This window comes from Protopterus annectens, chromosome 1.part0 (genome assembly GCF_019279795.1).
Source record: "Protopterus annectens isolate FY-2018-M chromosome 1.part0, PAN1.0, whole genome shotgun sequence".
In the NCBI taxonomy this organism is placed as follows: Eukaryota; Metazoa; Chordata; order Ceratodontiformes; family Protopteridae; genus Protopterus; species Protopterus annectens.
In genome coordinates, this window is record NC_056725.1 from 1,828,038,918 (window position 1) to 1,828,055,560 (window position 16,643).

Sequence of the window (16,643 nt, forward strand, 5' to 3'; positions counted from 1 at the left end):
ATCCAGTGATCTTTGCCCAGCAGAGGTAAAAGCTGTTGTAACGTCAACATCTTGAACTTGGGAATGTCCAAAACGTGTTGAGGAGAGATAAATCCAAAATTGGTCTCCACGTGTTCCCCTTCTTTGGTACAAGGAACAGGCGAGAATAAAATCCTAGGCCCCTTTCTGATACAGGGACTGGCTGAATGGCCCCTATCTGAAGTAACTGAGAAACTTGCTTGTGAGCCTCTTTTCTTTGTGGAGGAGGAACGTCTGGCATGCCTTTGAAAGGGGGCATTGTATGGAAATAAAATCTGTAACCGTGGTGAATGATATCCAACACCCATTTGTCTTGAGTAATTAAATCCCAATTTTCTTTGAAAAGAGACAGTCTTCCTCCCAAAGGAGCTGCCAGACGGGAATCTGCTGGCAGCTGAAAAGACAGGTCATTGGGTTTGTTTACGAAAGGACTGACCCCTGCCCTCACCAGAAGTCTGAGCAGGTGAACTCCCTGTTCTAGGCCTAAAAGAACCTTGAGCCCTGCCCCTACCATGTCTAGACCTACCCCTAGACTGGGAATCATAAGCAGGATATGTCCACCCCTTAGCAGGCCAATTTCTACTAAACTTTGGTGGCTGCACCTGCAAAAAATCTTTAACAGTTTGCATAGACTTAGCTTTGTCCTCCATTTTCTTTAAAACTGCTTCCACAGGCGATCCAAACAACACATCAGACTGTAAAGGAGCATCCAAAATCCTTGTCTTAACATGCTCAGCTAAATTCTGATCCTTCAACCAGGCATGCCTGCGAAGAACAGAACTGGTAGCAGCCACCCTCGAGGAGGCCTGTACAGCATCAAAACCACATTGCAAAGAATGCTTACCCACTTGTTCAGACACATGAACCAAATCCAGCAACTCTTTACACTCAATACCTTCCGCCAAAGCATCCACCTTAGATTTCAATTGTGTAAGGAGATAATTCTGATATTTTAGCATGTGAAACTGACAATTCAATGCTCTCATGGCTAGAGTGGAAGAAGTATACACTTTCTTTCCCCACCTATCCAAAGCCCTTGCCTCTTTATCAGTGGGAACAGGATTTTTAACCACAGAAGCCTTAACACCTTTAGGCCCTTGAGAAATAGTTTCTGGGTCCGCCCTAGGACTCTTAAACAAATATTTATGAGCTTCGGGCACCCTATAATACCTATCAGGCTTAACAGGAGCAGGAGGCAAAGAGTCAGGGTTCAGGGAAGCCTCTGCAAAACATCTTCCACCACATTCAACACAGGAGGAATAGCTAAAGGCCTATGCTGGGGTAAAACAAGAATTCCCTAAGCCTTTTCCTGGAATCAGAGTAATCCTGGCCTTCCCATTTAAAGTGCTCCCTCATGGAATGCAGAGTCTCTGAAAATGAGAAATCCTCAGGCGGAGAAGCTGTAGGAGTGGAATCATCCACATCCGAATCAGAATAAGTAGGATACTCCTGCATATCTTCCACAGAAGATTCTGAAGCCTCTGAACACTGTTCAAAACTATCAAACTCGGTTCCACCCTAGGCCTCTTATCAGGCGGGGCATAGAACCTCTAATCATAGTAATCAAATCTTCTGCCATTTTAAGCATATGTTTCTTAGGTACAGAACCCGAAATGCTAGGAGAAGCCCCACTGAAGCTGAACTAGGCCTACCTCTCAAAGAAGTTTTGGCAACAGAAGGAGAGGCTCTAACTACCTTGGGAAGAGAGGGAAGAACAGTCACCTGAGAAGCCCCCTCAGCCTGGCCTACCTCCTGAGAAGGCACATCCTGTAATAGTAAAGTTTCTGCCTGGGACTCCATGGAAACTCCTGGCAAAACCTCTGGCTCCACTGAGCCTTCTAAAGAACCGACGTCCGGGACTGCCGGTTCATCAACCCTAGGCTTCGCTGTTTTGTCCTTGCGCTTCTTGGAGGAAGCGGGCGACGGAGCATCCGACGGCATTTTATAATTGCAACGCTTCCCAAACACTAACCTGGCACAGTCTAACCTCCTCTTAATAGTGCGTTTGTTAAACCTAGCACAAGAGCGGCAACCAACAACGTCGTGCTCAGGCCCTAAACAAGGTATACACAAGGTATGGTAATCCCTATGAGGTATTTGTTTCCCACAAGAAATACAGTTATTCACTTTTTCTGACATCCGGTAAAATACTGAGGCAAGAAAAAACCAAAAAGTTCCCCAACGGGGTACTTAGCCAACTCTGTTTCGGTCTGAAACTCCGGTTTCGGAAATATTTCAGAACGCCAACCTGCACTCGCAAAACTGCTTCTGCATCGGACCATGCGGCAAAAAAGACTGAGGATATGACGTCGGTCATGCGCATTAGTACCCTGACGTACTGACGTCAGTCTAATGCGCCCTGACCGACGTCAGCCTTATACTCTGGTATTCGGGCCGACTGGACGCGGACTATACCCAATAGTCAGGACTGCAGCAATGGAAAACGAAGAACATCTTTTTTTATCATCAGCTTTCCAATATGCTGATCTACTGTGCTCAGAATAGCCTCTCTCACAAAATATCTTCATGGCAATATTAGCTTCCATTAGAAAGCCACTTTTGTTTACTACATACCCTTGTACATCTCAGTAATTTGCCATTTAGTAATAAAAGGGTGGAAGTTGACACTGCAAGCAAAGGTAAGAGTAGAAGTAGGTTTCTGATATAAAGTATTATTTTGGGGCTACACTACAAACTCTTTTCAGATTTAAGTCCAAATGATTAATCTGGTTTCCATCAATAAAGAATAAAATCTTAGCCCAAGCCTGTTATCAGTGATATCTGATAAAAATCTTTAGTACCAAGAGTGCCACCTTTGCATATAAAATGTAAATCATCTAGATACAAGACCCATGTAAAAAGTTAGGAAAATAAACGTACTCAAATTCAACCAAAGTCATATACTAATTAGCATAAGCAGGAGAAAAGGGGCACCCTTGACCGCACCTAGGATTTGATAACATAATACATCAGCCAAAAAAATAATTACTTCTTAAGCAAAAAAAAGTAATAATTTTCATCATGTTGCTAAATATGGGAATATTTCCAAGAACTGGTTTATTACCATGCATATGCTGTATGCTGCTATACAATGCATTCATATTTATCATTATCTAGTGCATACGTCCTGCCCACACAACTCATAAATGGTACTCAAATGTTTGCAGGCACTTTAACATACGACTCTATTACCAACAAATGTCATAAAATAGTTACTGAAAATGCGTCTACATTTTCCAGGTACCCTTGAAATCAAGAGACAAATCATCAACATAGGCAAACAATGTAGAACATTATTTACAAAAAGGTTAAGACTATATGACCTGAAGGATATTCAATATTTAAGTATTTTAGAAATACCAGGAAATTATTGTCCATGTTTTTTTAGAGTAAAAGAACTACAGTCAAACTCTTAACACCAACTTAAGTAGTTCTTCCTGTACACTTTTAAAAGCATTAAAATGGACTTATTCTACACATTGTAATCTTACATTTTGATGAATTTAATGTATTTTCAAATAGTGCTACACGTTCATCACCATAATGTTTCTGGTTTTATCTACAAGTTTAAAACATATCTAGAATCCTAATTTTGCCTACCAATGTCTTTTAGGCAAATTATACTGCACAATCACTGATCTATTTCTAAAACTGTTAAAATAGTTCAGTGAAATTAAAATTCAAAGCATCAGAAAAATTCTGATCATATTGTTCAAAAAGGGCAGTCTGAAACAGGTCACAATAGAATCGCAATCAACATTAATAACAGACTGTCTTTATTAGATGCAAGACACGAAAGAAACATTATTATTACAGCCTTCTTACTTATTTATACAATTTTAACGGGGTACAGCATTGATCCCACTGGATCTCAGGATTGAATTTCTTCACTATTGCTTAACTCCACAAAATAATATTCTCAATTACATTTGTGTTCATCAAAACAATAAATAAATACATTTGTATACTGAGAAGTTAACACATGGTCTGAGTAGCTTACAAACGTACCGCTGCTGAATGTGCTGCTTGCCTGTGCACTACTTAACTCTTAGCCTTTACAATAAAATCTGACCTCACTTTCACACCATCTATCAAGGTTCATTACAGATCTCTACAAACACATTCCTATTTAGTAATTTCCAAAGTTTCATCAGAATTTCTTTAAGCATTCTACTCTATTCATCTTCAGACAAAAGATTACTTAATTGTGCATATACATTTTTGCAGTTAAGTTGTTTTCCTTGAGTGAGTCTCTATCAAGATCTAAAGCCAAGATACACATCTGTGAAGCCATTATTCAGCTCTGTTATGAACAATTTTCATCTTATAAGACGAAGTAAATTTCAATAAAGGATATTCCATTTTTAACTCAAGTGTGGACTACCTACCATTTTATTATTTTGTAGTGCCAATTTTACAGTTCAAATTTTATTAGTGAACTAAGTGCATAACATATTTCAAGGAGTGAACTTCACATCCTCAACACTGCAAAGTTTCTGCTTGGTTTGTTTTTGACTTAGTATGGTTTGCATACTGGGTTTTCTGAGACTTCGAGGGTTGATCATGCCCCCTAGTACTTTTTGCCCAGGAAGGCTGCCTCCTTCACCTACCCAAGCTATGCTACTGCTTATGGGGGATGCCATCAGAACAATGGATTCCATTTGTGCTAATTTGCTAGGTGTTTACGACTGACTTTACTAACATGTCCTGGTAAGCAGGTAAGCCTCATTTGTACTGGCATCTAGAAGTCCACACAAAACCACATTTACAGCTGGACACTGGTTGATTTCTGCTCACTGAGGGAGAAAGCTAAGTTCTCAAGACAAACTAGGGTATAATCCAATACCTCCTGCATCTACCCTGGGTCTGTGCCTAGTTGTCCAAATATGAGCACAAGTGTAAGCCCAAGGTCTGGCAGTGTGCCATCCTTGGGACAAGTCACTCCTAATTAAACCAAAGGTCAAAGAGTTAAAATATAATTGACTGTCCCCATCACAAACCACTGATGCTGCTTGTGTTATTGAAAATGGAGATGCAGAGGTTGATATCTTGGTTATCTAGCAATGCTAGGAAAGCCTGAGGGCCTAGAAGTAGTAGTAGGGCCTGAAGAGTTAATCTTTTGAACTCTACAATCTTTACAAACTTGTTCAATATTGGCAAATCTAACATAAGCCTCCAGGAGCAATCACTTTATGGGTGAAAGGAATAGCCTTGAATAGAACCAATTTTTTTCTCATGCACAGAAGGGACAGGTTTCTATGGTTCCCTGTGTAAACATCTCTGCTATGAATGGGTCATTGAATTGTTTTTGGTAACATGTAGGGAAGCCACATCTTCTGAATCTGGTGGAAGATCTCTCCTTTTTACACACTGGTCAGAAATTAAATGATATAACTTTCGGACACCATACAACTTTCGGAGACCATGTACATAACCAACTGCTCTGGGGTTATGTCTGACCAATGACAATAGCAGAACATCAGGGGTTTGGAAAAGTGGGAGAGAGAAGGCCTCCTTCTGTCTGCCATTTTTTTCTTAAGTGTGGACATACTACTCTTTGGCTGTTTACATATGCCATGCTTCCAGTAATAAAGGCCTTGCTTGAAGGGGTAGATTCTTCTGTGTTTTGAAAATGGGTGCAAACATGCTGCACCGATTCCACTGTTTTCTTCTAACTTCCAATCTTTTGAAAATGCTGCAGGAATGGGATTCACAAATCAATTACTTTTTTAAGGGAGCAAGGGGTTCATAGGTTAGTACTAGGCCATCTGCCCTTCTAGGCCATTTTAAGCCTAACCATTCCCTTCAAATGTGAGAATCAAACCCTGTGCCCTGTGTGCATCAGGTAAATACCTTAACCATTATACCAACTTTCAATCCCATGAAGGCTGATTTCATACCTTCCTCCTCCAGAAATAAAGCAAGAACAGTAGTACTTACTACCCAATGGTAAAGCGAGACCCCACAACTGTGGCAAACTTTAATGTTGTTTCCCTGATAAACACAGGCAAAAGTGCTTATTAACAGGTTGAATAAAATCCTACCAATTACATGCATGGCATGACATCTTTGTGGACAATAAGTTTCAAATAATTGGTGGTTTCTAGCAAATTTTATGAACATCTATACCAACACAAGCACAAAAAATGGATTAGTACTCTGATATCAAAAAGGATAACTGCGGTGGTGGTGCTGTGGTAGCGTTGTCACCTCACAATAAGACGTTGTCCCGTTCGATTCTCAGCTAGAGCGTCTTCTTTGTGGAGACATGCGTGAATGGGGCGTACCTTCGTTGAAGGTTGTGCGTTAGAGCTGGCAACTCGGCACGTAAAAATCTGCTGCCAATCATCAGCGGACCGGAGTTCCGCTGTGGCGACCCCTAATCGGGAAAAAGACGAAAGACACAACAACAACTCTGATATCAAAAAGGCATTTGACTCCAAAAACTGGACCTTCATGAAAGCATCACCAAGGTTCTGGGTATTTGGGACAAATTTGCTATCCTGGATAGAAGCTTTGCATAAAAATAGCTAATTGTTACATTAATCAAGGGGAGGGTATCTAGTAAAGGCAATATTAACGAAGGAGTGCCCCTCATTCCCAGATGTATTCACTACTAGCCTATAAAGGGAGGAGCTAACTGAAAAAAAAACCTGAATGCCAAGGAAGGAGATAAAGCATGTCTTTATTTTTCAGGACAAATGTATGCTGATGGAGTGATACATTTATCACATTCTAGGGCCAGTATTAAACATATTTAGGGAATTTCTATCCAGTATCTGGAACTATTGCTAAAACGAGACCAAAACAGTCTGTGCAATTAGGAAAAGGTGAGGGGAAATGTGGATGTGGACCATTTAAAGAAAAGTCTTTCACAATGCCTAGTGAGGCTGGAACATTTGACAGGAACCAAGCATCCTTTAGCATGGTTTAACCATGCTAACAACAGCCTTACTCAAATTCAACACTTCAATAAGGAAAGGAGAATCTGTAAAAACAAGTGCATTATCACAAATGTGACAATTTAGTCCTGGGCAATAAAAGAAATCACATTTGCAAATCTAAAACCTATACCCCAACCCTGTACTGGGGATAGGGGTTGCCTTATTTCTAGTAAAATAAGAATATAGAAAGAATGGAAATAACAGCAAGAGAACATTATTAGTGGAAATGCTAACATAAACGTGGTTCTGGGATCTACGTAGCAAAAATGAAAGGTGGGTTAATCAGAAGCAGGGGTGTAGCTAGGATTTTCAAATTTGTACTCACAGCTCTCAAACTGCTACCCCCCTCCTCAGCCAAGCTACGGCCATTCTCGTAATTCACGGTTCGCTCTTTTAGTGTCGATGAAAAGGTATTCGCTGTAATGCCTCTCCAGTAATATAATATAGATTCACTCAAACTCGGTTCCTTGAAAATGAACCTGAAAGTAAGTTCTTTGAAAAATGCAGCATGGTAGTTGGGGTAGAGGATTCATGCTTTTGTTTTCTGTAACTAAGGTACAGGTTTTGAGTTTGAGAAAATTACTAACCACCTGCTACCCCTAACTAGGGTGTTTCACTCACACACACACACACCCCTACCGACCTCTTAGTGCAATAAATATGGACACAGCCTAAAATAAACAGGGACAGATATTAAATAATGCTCTTGTGAACTTAGAAAGTTGCTAGGATAACAGGATTTGTGCTAGTATGAATTTTTCTAAAGGACGTGAAGTCTGAAACTCAAATGTCTGTCATTTAGTAACTTCAGCCTTCAATGATTTTCTAGAAACTCACAAAATTTATGAGGAGCAGACAAAAAATATGGGGCAAAAATCTGGACATTCTGCAAAATTTGGACAGTTGAGAGGTATGTTACCTACCTACCTCTTACACACACACACACACACACACACACACACACACACACACACACACACACACTTACCTACTACTTTCAACACACAGACACCTACCTAGCTACCTCTTATATGCACACACTCCTACCTACATACTACTTTTAAGCACACAGAAACCTACCTCTTACTTGTCAATCCATAGTCTACTGTCCAAATAAGATTAAATAGAAAAATATAATAGCATTGGAGAGGCAGTAGTACTTTAATTAATTAGTACATAAAATATTATAGCTGTTAACTTAAAAACATGACAGAATAAGAGAATATGAATTAACATACTTTTTCTGTAGTAAACTAAGTCTATTACTATTATCATGTCACTGCCTTTTCGCTAACAATTTTAGGAGCAATTACAGAGTTAAAATGCAAACAAAAATCAGGGACACTTCAGAGGTACAAGTTGAGCACATGTTCACACAAATGTACTGTACATACGCTACTACATTTTAAAAACTAGCGACATCAACTGTGGAGAAAAATACCAATATTTTGTATGTCTGAGAAAGTGACAAACATACTAACGGTGTACTACACGAGACTACGGTGTCACAGAGCATTATTCAATATATTATTTATATATATTATTATAACGTAACCATAACCATTTCGAGAAAGGAGAAAACTGCAGGCTGCCAAAACATACGCACTTAACATTTGTTTGGGCGTGATGGGTAAATAAAACCGGCCAAGATTTTTAATGACGTTCACTGAGTATCTGGAAGGTGGTAGAAGAGATCCAGAGCTTTTCATAAATATTAATTTTCAATTAGAAGCCATTTCTAACTGGTATTCCTTATAGTATGATAGGGTAGTCTAAGCTGAAGAAGAAATCTGACTCCCGAACTTGTACTAAAACTGACCTTACAATCAATCACGGAAATCAGCACGATGTTCTCGTGACCACCGGCAGTGATGAATAAAGAAAGCCTGTTACTACGTTGCCTATGCTTCGTGCCACAACACCGGTTACCTCACAAGGTTTAGTTTCATGACTCTCTATGTTTAGTGGTCTAGAACACAAGACATAAATAAACCACAGAACTGAACAGCCTGGACTGAATTTCCCAAGTCACTCGAAGTCTTCTCATATTCGAATTTCGCATGCACTCGCACACTCACCTCTTACTTGTCCGTCTCGGTCCGCAGTCCAAATATCTTCCTGTATTCAAATTCCGCAGGGAAGACGAAGATATAAACAGATCAGGCAGTCGCAACACGCGTGTGCAGACAAACGCAAGGGGCATTCTTAAAGGAGAATGCCCTTTAAAAAAATACGTAATTTTTTCAATTAAAAAAGCTACCCCTCTTCTATACAAATTGTACTGACATCAGTACAGTGCATACACCTCCCCACATCCCTGATCAGAAGAAGCAGTTTCATAAGAGAGAAGCATAAAAACTAAGATTATACATGAAATAATGACAAGAAACAATATGCTATCAATCAGAAAGACAAAGTTCTGGAAAGAAAGAAGCTTAAGAACATGGAACCAGATAAAAAAATAAGAAGAGATATAAAGTAGTTCAACTGAGAACAGGAAAACTCTTTGTTTCCACTGTATGCATTCAGAGGCACACTTACCTATGTGTAAAGAGCATACACACACACACACACACACACACACACACACACACACACACACACACACACACACACACACACACACACACAGGGAACTTGAATCAGTGTACAGGATTAGCCACACAGTAAAACTTCAGCTGCAATAAGAAAGAGAAGATGTAGAAAAAAATATTTAGAGACATGGAAAAAGTGAGGAATAGCACAGCAGAAAGATATTCATAGCAGATGGAAAAGACAGGACGATGCAGCATTGTCCAAACAAGATGGGAAAATCTGTGAACATGCATGAAAATTATGGAATACTGACCAGAATCATCACATGAGAATAATCCAAAACTAATATATGACATCTTACTGCTGCAGATAACAGTTCTTCAGTACTCAGAAGATGTGAAACCCATCCTTTCTTTTTTGCACTGTATTTCTCTTTTGTTACCATTCCTTGCACCATATTTCTCTTTAGTTACCATTCCTCAAATCTACCTTGTTTCTATGGTGTGTCCTATCTTCTCTGCTTTAAACGTCTAATATCTTCCCAACCCCTGTAGTATTCTATAATTTTACTGTTTCTTTTTTTCTTGTATCTATTTTTCTCATAAATTCCATAATCTATTCAAGCTTATATTTAAATACTATCCTTCTTTTTGTTTATTACTATTTGTTTTACCTTCTTCCAACTTGCATCACAGTAAAATTTACCACCCATGCTAATTTTTGAATTAACCAATAAAAGGGTTTGATTTTTATTTCCAAAAAGCTGTCTCCTTTTATTATGTTGTAAAGAAGGAGAACCTACCACCAGTCTCAAGTATTTATTGCCAATCCAAAGTATCACAATTGAAAATCTCTTCCTAGATGTAGTACTGTTTCACCTAATATCTTTATTCACTTTTACTTTCTCATAAACAACACCATCCCTGAACACTCCTCCACACGTACATTCCACACTATTTCTTTATCACACCTCAACACCATTTCACCCTTCTTCTGTTATAAACTCACATCATCTAAACTTATATTGTCCCAAATTCTTGCTTATACAGTCATTTCAAAATGTGCACCTCCTTACTTCCATCTTGATATCTAATCAAATTCATAGTTAATATTTCATATTATCAACCATCATTACAGTCTTCCTTTTTTACAGTCCATCACCCTCTTTATAATATGGAATTAATTTCTAAGTCTAAAGACCCCTTCGTGGGGTGAGAATGTATGTATTTTATTTCCTTTTCCTTCTCTCCAACCATTTTTTGTCATGTTAGGTTTCAAAATACCTCTTTCTTCCATACTTTTTCCCTATCCTACATGTAGAACTCTTTTTCTTTAATTTGTTCTTGCATCTTTGTTTAAATATTATTTTCACTGTCAAAGGTATAGTGAAAATCCTCTCAACATTTCATATATTTCTTAATACATTTATGACTACTTTAACCATACCACTCTAATTTCTTCTTGCTACAGTCTACCATCAACTGGTCTTCATCTAAACATATGGATGGGCCCATAATGGAATATAAATGTATAGTCCTTTATGTACAGTATATGTGGAATATGAATCAGTTCTGCAGGTGTTTCAGTTGATGAACCTTTCCCATCCTTCAATCCATATTGTTAAGAGTCTTCTACTTCTTTAGTTTACAAATTAATAACATTCACTCCAGCAGTTTCATTTCTGTTTCATAATCAAAACTGTATAAATTCTAAAATGCAAAAATAACAGATAAATTAAATTGCAGGAGACTTAAACTGTTATTTTCCAAATATCAATGCAACCTTCCACACTGCTCAGTGCCTCAAAACAAGTCTCAAAGATTTCTTAATTCCAGAGATGTCATAGAATTACAATTCCACCACAGTTATACCCAAAGCTTTAATACTGAATTCCATATCTGCCTGCTGTCAGTCTGTGTATGTATACAGTAAATGCATCACACTGCACTTTTGCAATCTCTTGTCTTACTTGGTCTTACTTCTCAAACTGAACCCTCTGCAAATGTCAGAACAGCAATGTTCCCCATACTGCTAACATGCTATTCCTTAAATTCACTGCAGACATGTCTGTGTCCATGTAATTATATCTTTCCACCCTATCCACTACAGATCCTTTCCAATGGAACAATGCCTTCTACCCCAAAGTTTCCTCAATCTCTGTTAAGTCTACAATACTTTAGCTCTGGTTATTATGTCACTTTCATTATTGTCTCATTCGGCAAACCACCTTCATGCAGGGCTACTACTTCAGTTGCTACCACTTCTGGCATTTTGACCTCCATCACATCCTTACTACCTGAAAACATTGCTATTCCCACTGCTAACTGAATACCCTACAAAAACCCTGATAACAAAGTAGGGAAAATTCTCCTAGTGGCTTGGGTATATCTGTACAAATACAACCTTGACTCATCCCTAAAATGAACTACATGCCTTGTGGGACAACAGCAGTCAAAAATACTAAGCCACAAGCTTTGTGGAACTAACACATAGACACAGACACACACGCACACACACATATCAAATAAATATATATATATATATATATATATATATATATATATATATATATATATATATATATATCAGTCTATGACAGATGATAGACTTTTAGGAAACTCGAAAAAAATATCGAAGAAACCATATGATCGAGTTTACGAAAACTCAACCACAAAAATCTACCTTTTTTATGTTTTTTTCAGGCAGGCAAGCCCCCCTGCACCCTCCACACCCCCTGCAAATTATACATACCAACTCCAAGATTGTACTATAGTGAGGGAGTAAATTTCCTGTTCCTCGCTGTATCATGATCTCCATTCAAAAGCGTCAGGTTTTTAAAAACTCGATCATATACTCAGCATATGGAGCTTGGGTTTCTGAAAACTCGATCAACTGATAGGAAGCTATACCTATACATACACATACATATATATATATATATATATATATATATATATATATATATATATACACACACACACACACACACACACACACACATGGATCTACTTCATAGAATGGCATATCAAATCAGCGAATTTCAGAATTCAAGACCAAATAACCGAACTATCTAATAAGTGAAACTTCACAATGCCAAATGTTCAGAACACAGGAAGACTACTATCCAGTATTGTTCTAGACCTCACCATAGTACTACCTCTGCTCTCCTCAACTTCACCATGAACATAAAGCAACATAGGAATGATGGGAAACTGGTATCTTCCCTCTTCTTAGACATATCAAAGGCATCTGACACCATATCTCATCCACTTCTTACTGAACTTTCTTCCCCTGGCCTCACCTAGCCCACTCCAATACGGTTCCAGCACTATCTGACTGCAGTCAACTACCCTAAGCCACATGTGGTTGTGCACATGCATATCACCTGGGTTCATCTCCATTTTCCTTTGTCAGCTCATAGCCCCCCATCCCTTTAAAACCTCAAGACCTTCTAGACAACAAACCTTTTTGCCACTCCTCCTCAGTTTCCTTCCTACCCTAATCCCCATTTTACATTTCAGTTTCATTCTGACCTTCCCACTTTGTCCATCTCCATCAAATACTCTCTACAACTTTCTTATGAACAAGTTCTATGTCAGCAAATACTCTGCTATTCTTGACTCCTCAGCTATACAATGCCTCTCTCCCTCTTCTAGATTTAATTACTATCAACTGACCAGTTAATGCTTTTCACCCCTTAATTCAATATAATTTATTCCTAATGTCTACATTGTAACACTCCTTATCCATAGCCAGTGTGTGTGCTTGTCACATGTACTGCGCATGAACCATGCATAACTAAATGTTTTACATCTGGAATTTAATATCATGCATAATGTCACCACAGAAAACAATACCCGTTTTACCTCTATACAGTGTCACTACAGAACAATTCCCTGTTTGCATCTAGACTTCTTGAGAGAACATATATAACCCACATCCCCGATGACTGTGTTAAACTTAAGTGGAATTGTTTCTATATGGTAAGTAGTGGCGATTCCAAACTTTTTTCTTTGCCTGTCCTGACAGGTCAGTTTGCAGCATTTGTACTTGCTTCACGAGTGAATATAATGCTCCTTCCCCAAAAATTACAAACAGCTCTTACGCTGGCCATTACTTGTAAAATGGAAAATGCAGATACACTTACAAGACTTTTGCTCTTTTAGCAGTGAACATGGAATTCATAAGAATTACATTTGGATTATCTGCCGAAAATGTGAATGGCAAGAGAAAATGTGGCACCTTGGGGCCTGATTTAAACTCCAGAGCCACAGCAGCAATAGTAAAATCTGGGGATGAGGGCAGATGCCTCAAGTGTAGGATGTACAAATCTGTGAAAACTGCAGAGAAACATCCACAGCTGGTACTCATTTCTCAGGGCAACTCTAATGAAGATCCCTGGAGTTTTTCCCATATTGTGCCTTCTGAAATAGAGCAATAAAAAATGAAAGCCTTACCAAAAGTGTAAGAAAGGTGTGGAATGAATTACAGCATGAAAAGTGTACAGCACATCCAATGCATTAAAAATATAACACTACATTCAAATTAAGTAAAACTGGCATCATATACAATAAGAAAAATGATACAGCCTATGCAGTAAGATACGTGTCCATGCGAAATTTTCATGAAAACACACTGCCCTATCAGATTAGTTTGCCTGTAGTTTAACATTCATTTTGCATTAAAATTACAATTATTAAAAAGTAATATCACTTTACCATTAATTTGTCTTGGAGGAACACTTGCAGGAGCTAGGACTTCAGGGGTTGTCATCATTTTTTTCACCAATGACAAGTCTAATTGTTCAAGGCCAGGCCCAAACAGAGCAAACCTAGGTTCCGATGTCATCAACGAATACAGAAATGCAACCGTTCTATGTACAGCCTGTCTAGGCTTCAAGTGTCTTCTTCTACATGCTGGACCACACTTTAAATAGCTGCAGAAATCAAAGAAACAACAGTTAATACACAACATTCGTTCTATTACACTTTTTTTTCTGAGAAAATGATCATCTGAGAAAGAACAAATGAAAAGTTACTGTACATAAGAACCCACAATCATAGTGCAAACTAACAGTTAAGAAGCTGCCTCCTCCACTTTGGCATTGAAAACATTTATGGTCTCAGCTTGGTCTTATAGTGTAGAGGGATAAGGTCCTGACTTCATACCCAGATGACCAGTGATGGACTGTCAGCACGGGTGCTGGAGGGACAGGGCAGGGGAGAATGGGAATAACTGGCCAACCCCGGCTTATCTATTCAGGCAGACGACGGCTGCACAGTTTGCTACACTAGTGCTCCCTACAGGAGGGGAGGTGTATCACCTTCAGCAAACATCCTAGTGTAAACACAACACAAAGTGGTGCACTCTTGGCCTGAAGATTAGACATGTCTGGTACAATGTACATGCCTTCTGGAAAACAGCAACACGTGCAGTATTAAAGCTGCTGGGGGAGGGGACACTCCGCGGCAGAATCTGCCGACAGTCCTAACCTCTGGGGGGAAATGAATGGGCTAATGGGGCTCAGTAGTTAAGGAACAAATGGTCCAGGAGGGTCGCACACCCTTACAGCAATTAATAGCCCAAATGGGTGCAGGATGTGTGTGTGTGGGGGAGTACTTAGCCAATCCTCTATACTCCATAAGAAAAAAGAAGGAAAAAGAAAACATTTAAGGCCTTTAAAGGTGTGTGTGTGTGTGTGTGTGTGTGTGTGTGTGTGTGTGTGTGTGTGTGTGTGTGTGTGTGTATATATATATATATATATATATATATATATATATATGCGTGTGTGTGAGTATGTGTAAATAATTATGTATGTGTGTGTGTGTGTGTGTGTGTGTGTGTGTGTGTGTGTGTGTGTGTGTGTGTGTGTGTACATTTTAATAGTTTTACAGTCAGCCATTGCATTCCTCCATTCTCGTGGTGCAAAGCCTGTTTGACAAGTGACTCAAGTGGTCCTGATAGGTCATGTTACCAGTTATTTAGGAGGCATCCCAGGATACTGTCAGGGTCCATTGCGGCTGTGCTTTTGGCCTTAACAAGCACTGCCAGGACTTGCTTCCTGTCAATAGATGGGTGGGTTATGCTAATAGGTACTTCATGGAGGGAGGTGGGGAGGGGGTGAAGTTTGAGCTGAATTTGTCAGCCAGCAAATTCACTATGTCTCTGTTCAGTGAAGGTGATGCCACTGACCACCAATTAAGCACAATGATGTGTGCTGCCTTTGTGGTTTCGGACATAGCTGCAGAAGGCCTTGTGATTGTCTTTAGCCGGCTTACTTCAACTTAATTAGTCTTCTTAGTTTCTTATTTAGTTTAAGTAGAGAGCTCCTACCATTATGGGAGCTGCTTTTCCTGATTTCAGCCATGGCATTTTTCCTTTTGTTACATACCCTATTAAGGTTAGGATTCCATCAGTGTGGTTTGTTTTTAGAGTTAGTATTTGTTTTACATCTAGCAGGTACAGCTGCCTGTATACAGCCATTTAGATGGTTGTACAGGGTCTCTGCGAGAAATTCCACATAAATTGCTGTGAACTCTGGGTTGGGAGGGGCACTGAATTTGGATAAAATAATCAATCAATAGGGTGTAGTTTGCGTTGGAATAGTTCTGAAATGTTACAGGGTTTGCTGGACTAACAGCATTGATACTTACTTCGAAAGAGACAGGTCTGTGGTCTGACCTCACAAGTGAGGATGTGATATTGGGGGGGGTGGGGGGGGTGGGTGCAGCACTCTCCGATATTTCTGAGTACCAGGTCCAGTATGTTAGAACCTCTGCTGGGTGTGCACACTATCTGCTCGAGGCATTTGAGTTAATGAAGTCCAGGAATTGTTTTGCTTGCAAGCATGAAGCAGTGTACGTTTCCCAGTATAAAGAGAGGTAGTTAAAAGTCTCCCATGATTCTATCCACAGTCTTGCACCTTGTTTAATAACTATATTCAGCTCCTACATTAATTAGAGCTTAAAAAAAGCTGTTAGAAAACTTCAGTTTCTTCCACAATGCAAGCAAAACTTCCTATAATTCAAAATACAGTACAATTTTAAGGCTTTACATAATTTCACTCAATATCGTTCTTTCTTGACATCACTCCAAACCAAGCAGTAAGCCTCCATAAGCACAGGAGCCAGTCCTCTTTACCATGCA

At 39.2% G+C, this 16,643-nt stretch overlaps 1 protein-coding gene across 1 annotated transcript in view; it reads right to left on the reverse strand.

Annotated features, from left to right (window-relative positions):
- Positions 1-16,643, reverse strand: part of FBXO4 (F-box protein 4) — a 228,015-nt gene that overhangs the window by 76,261 nt on the left and 135,111 nt on the right. Inside the window, exon 3 of the mRNA XM_044069774.1 lies at positions 14,216-14,433. Within this exon, the coding sequence (XP_043925709.1) occupies positions 14,216-14,433 (218 nt within the window). The remainder of the gene's footprint in view (positions 1-14,215; positions 14,434-16,643) is intronic.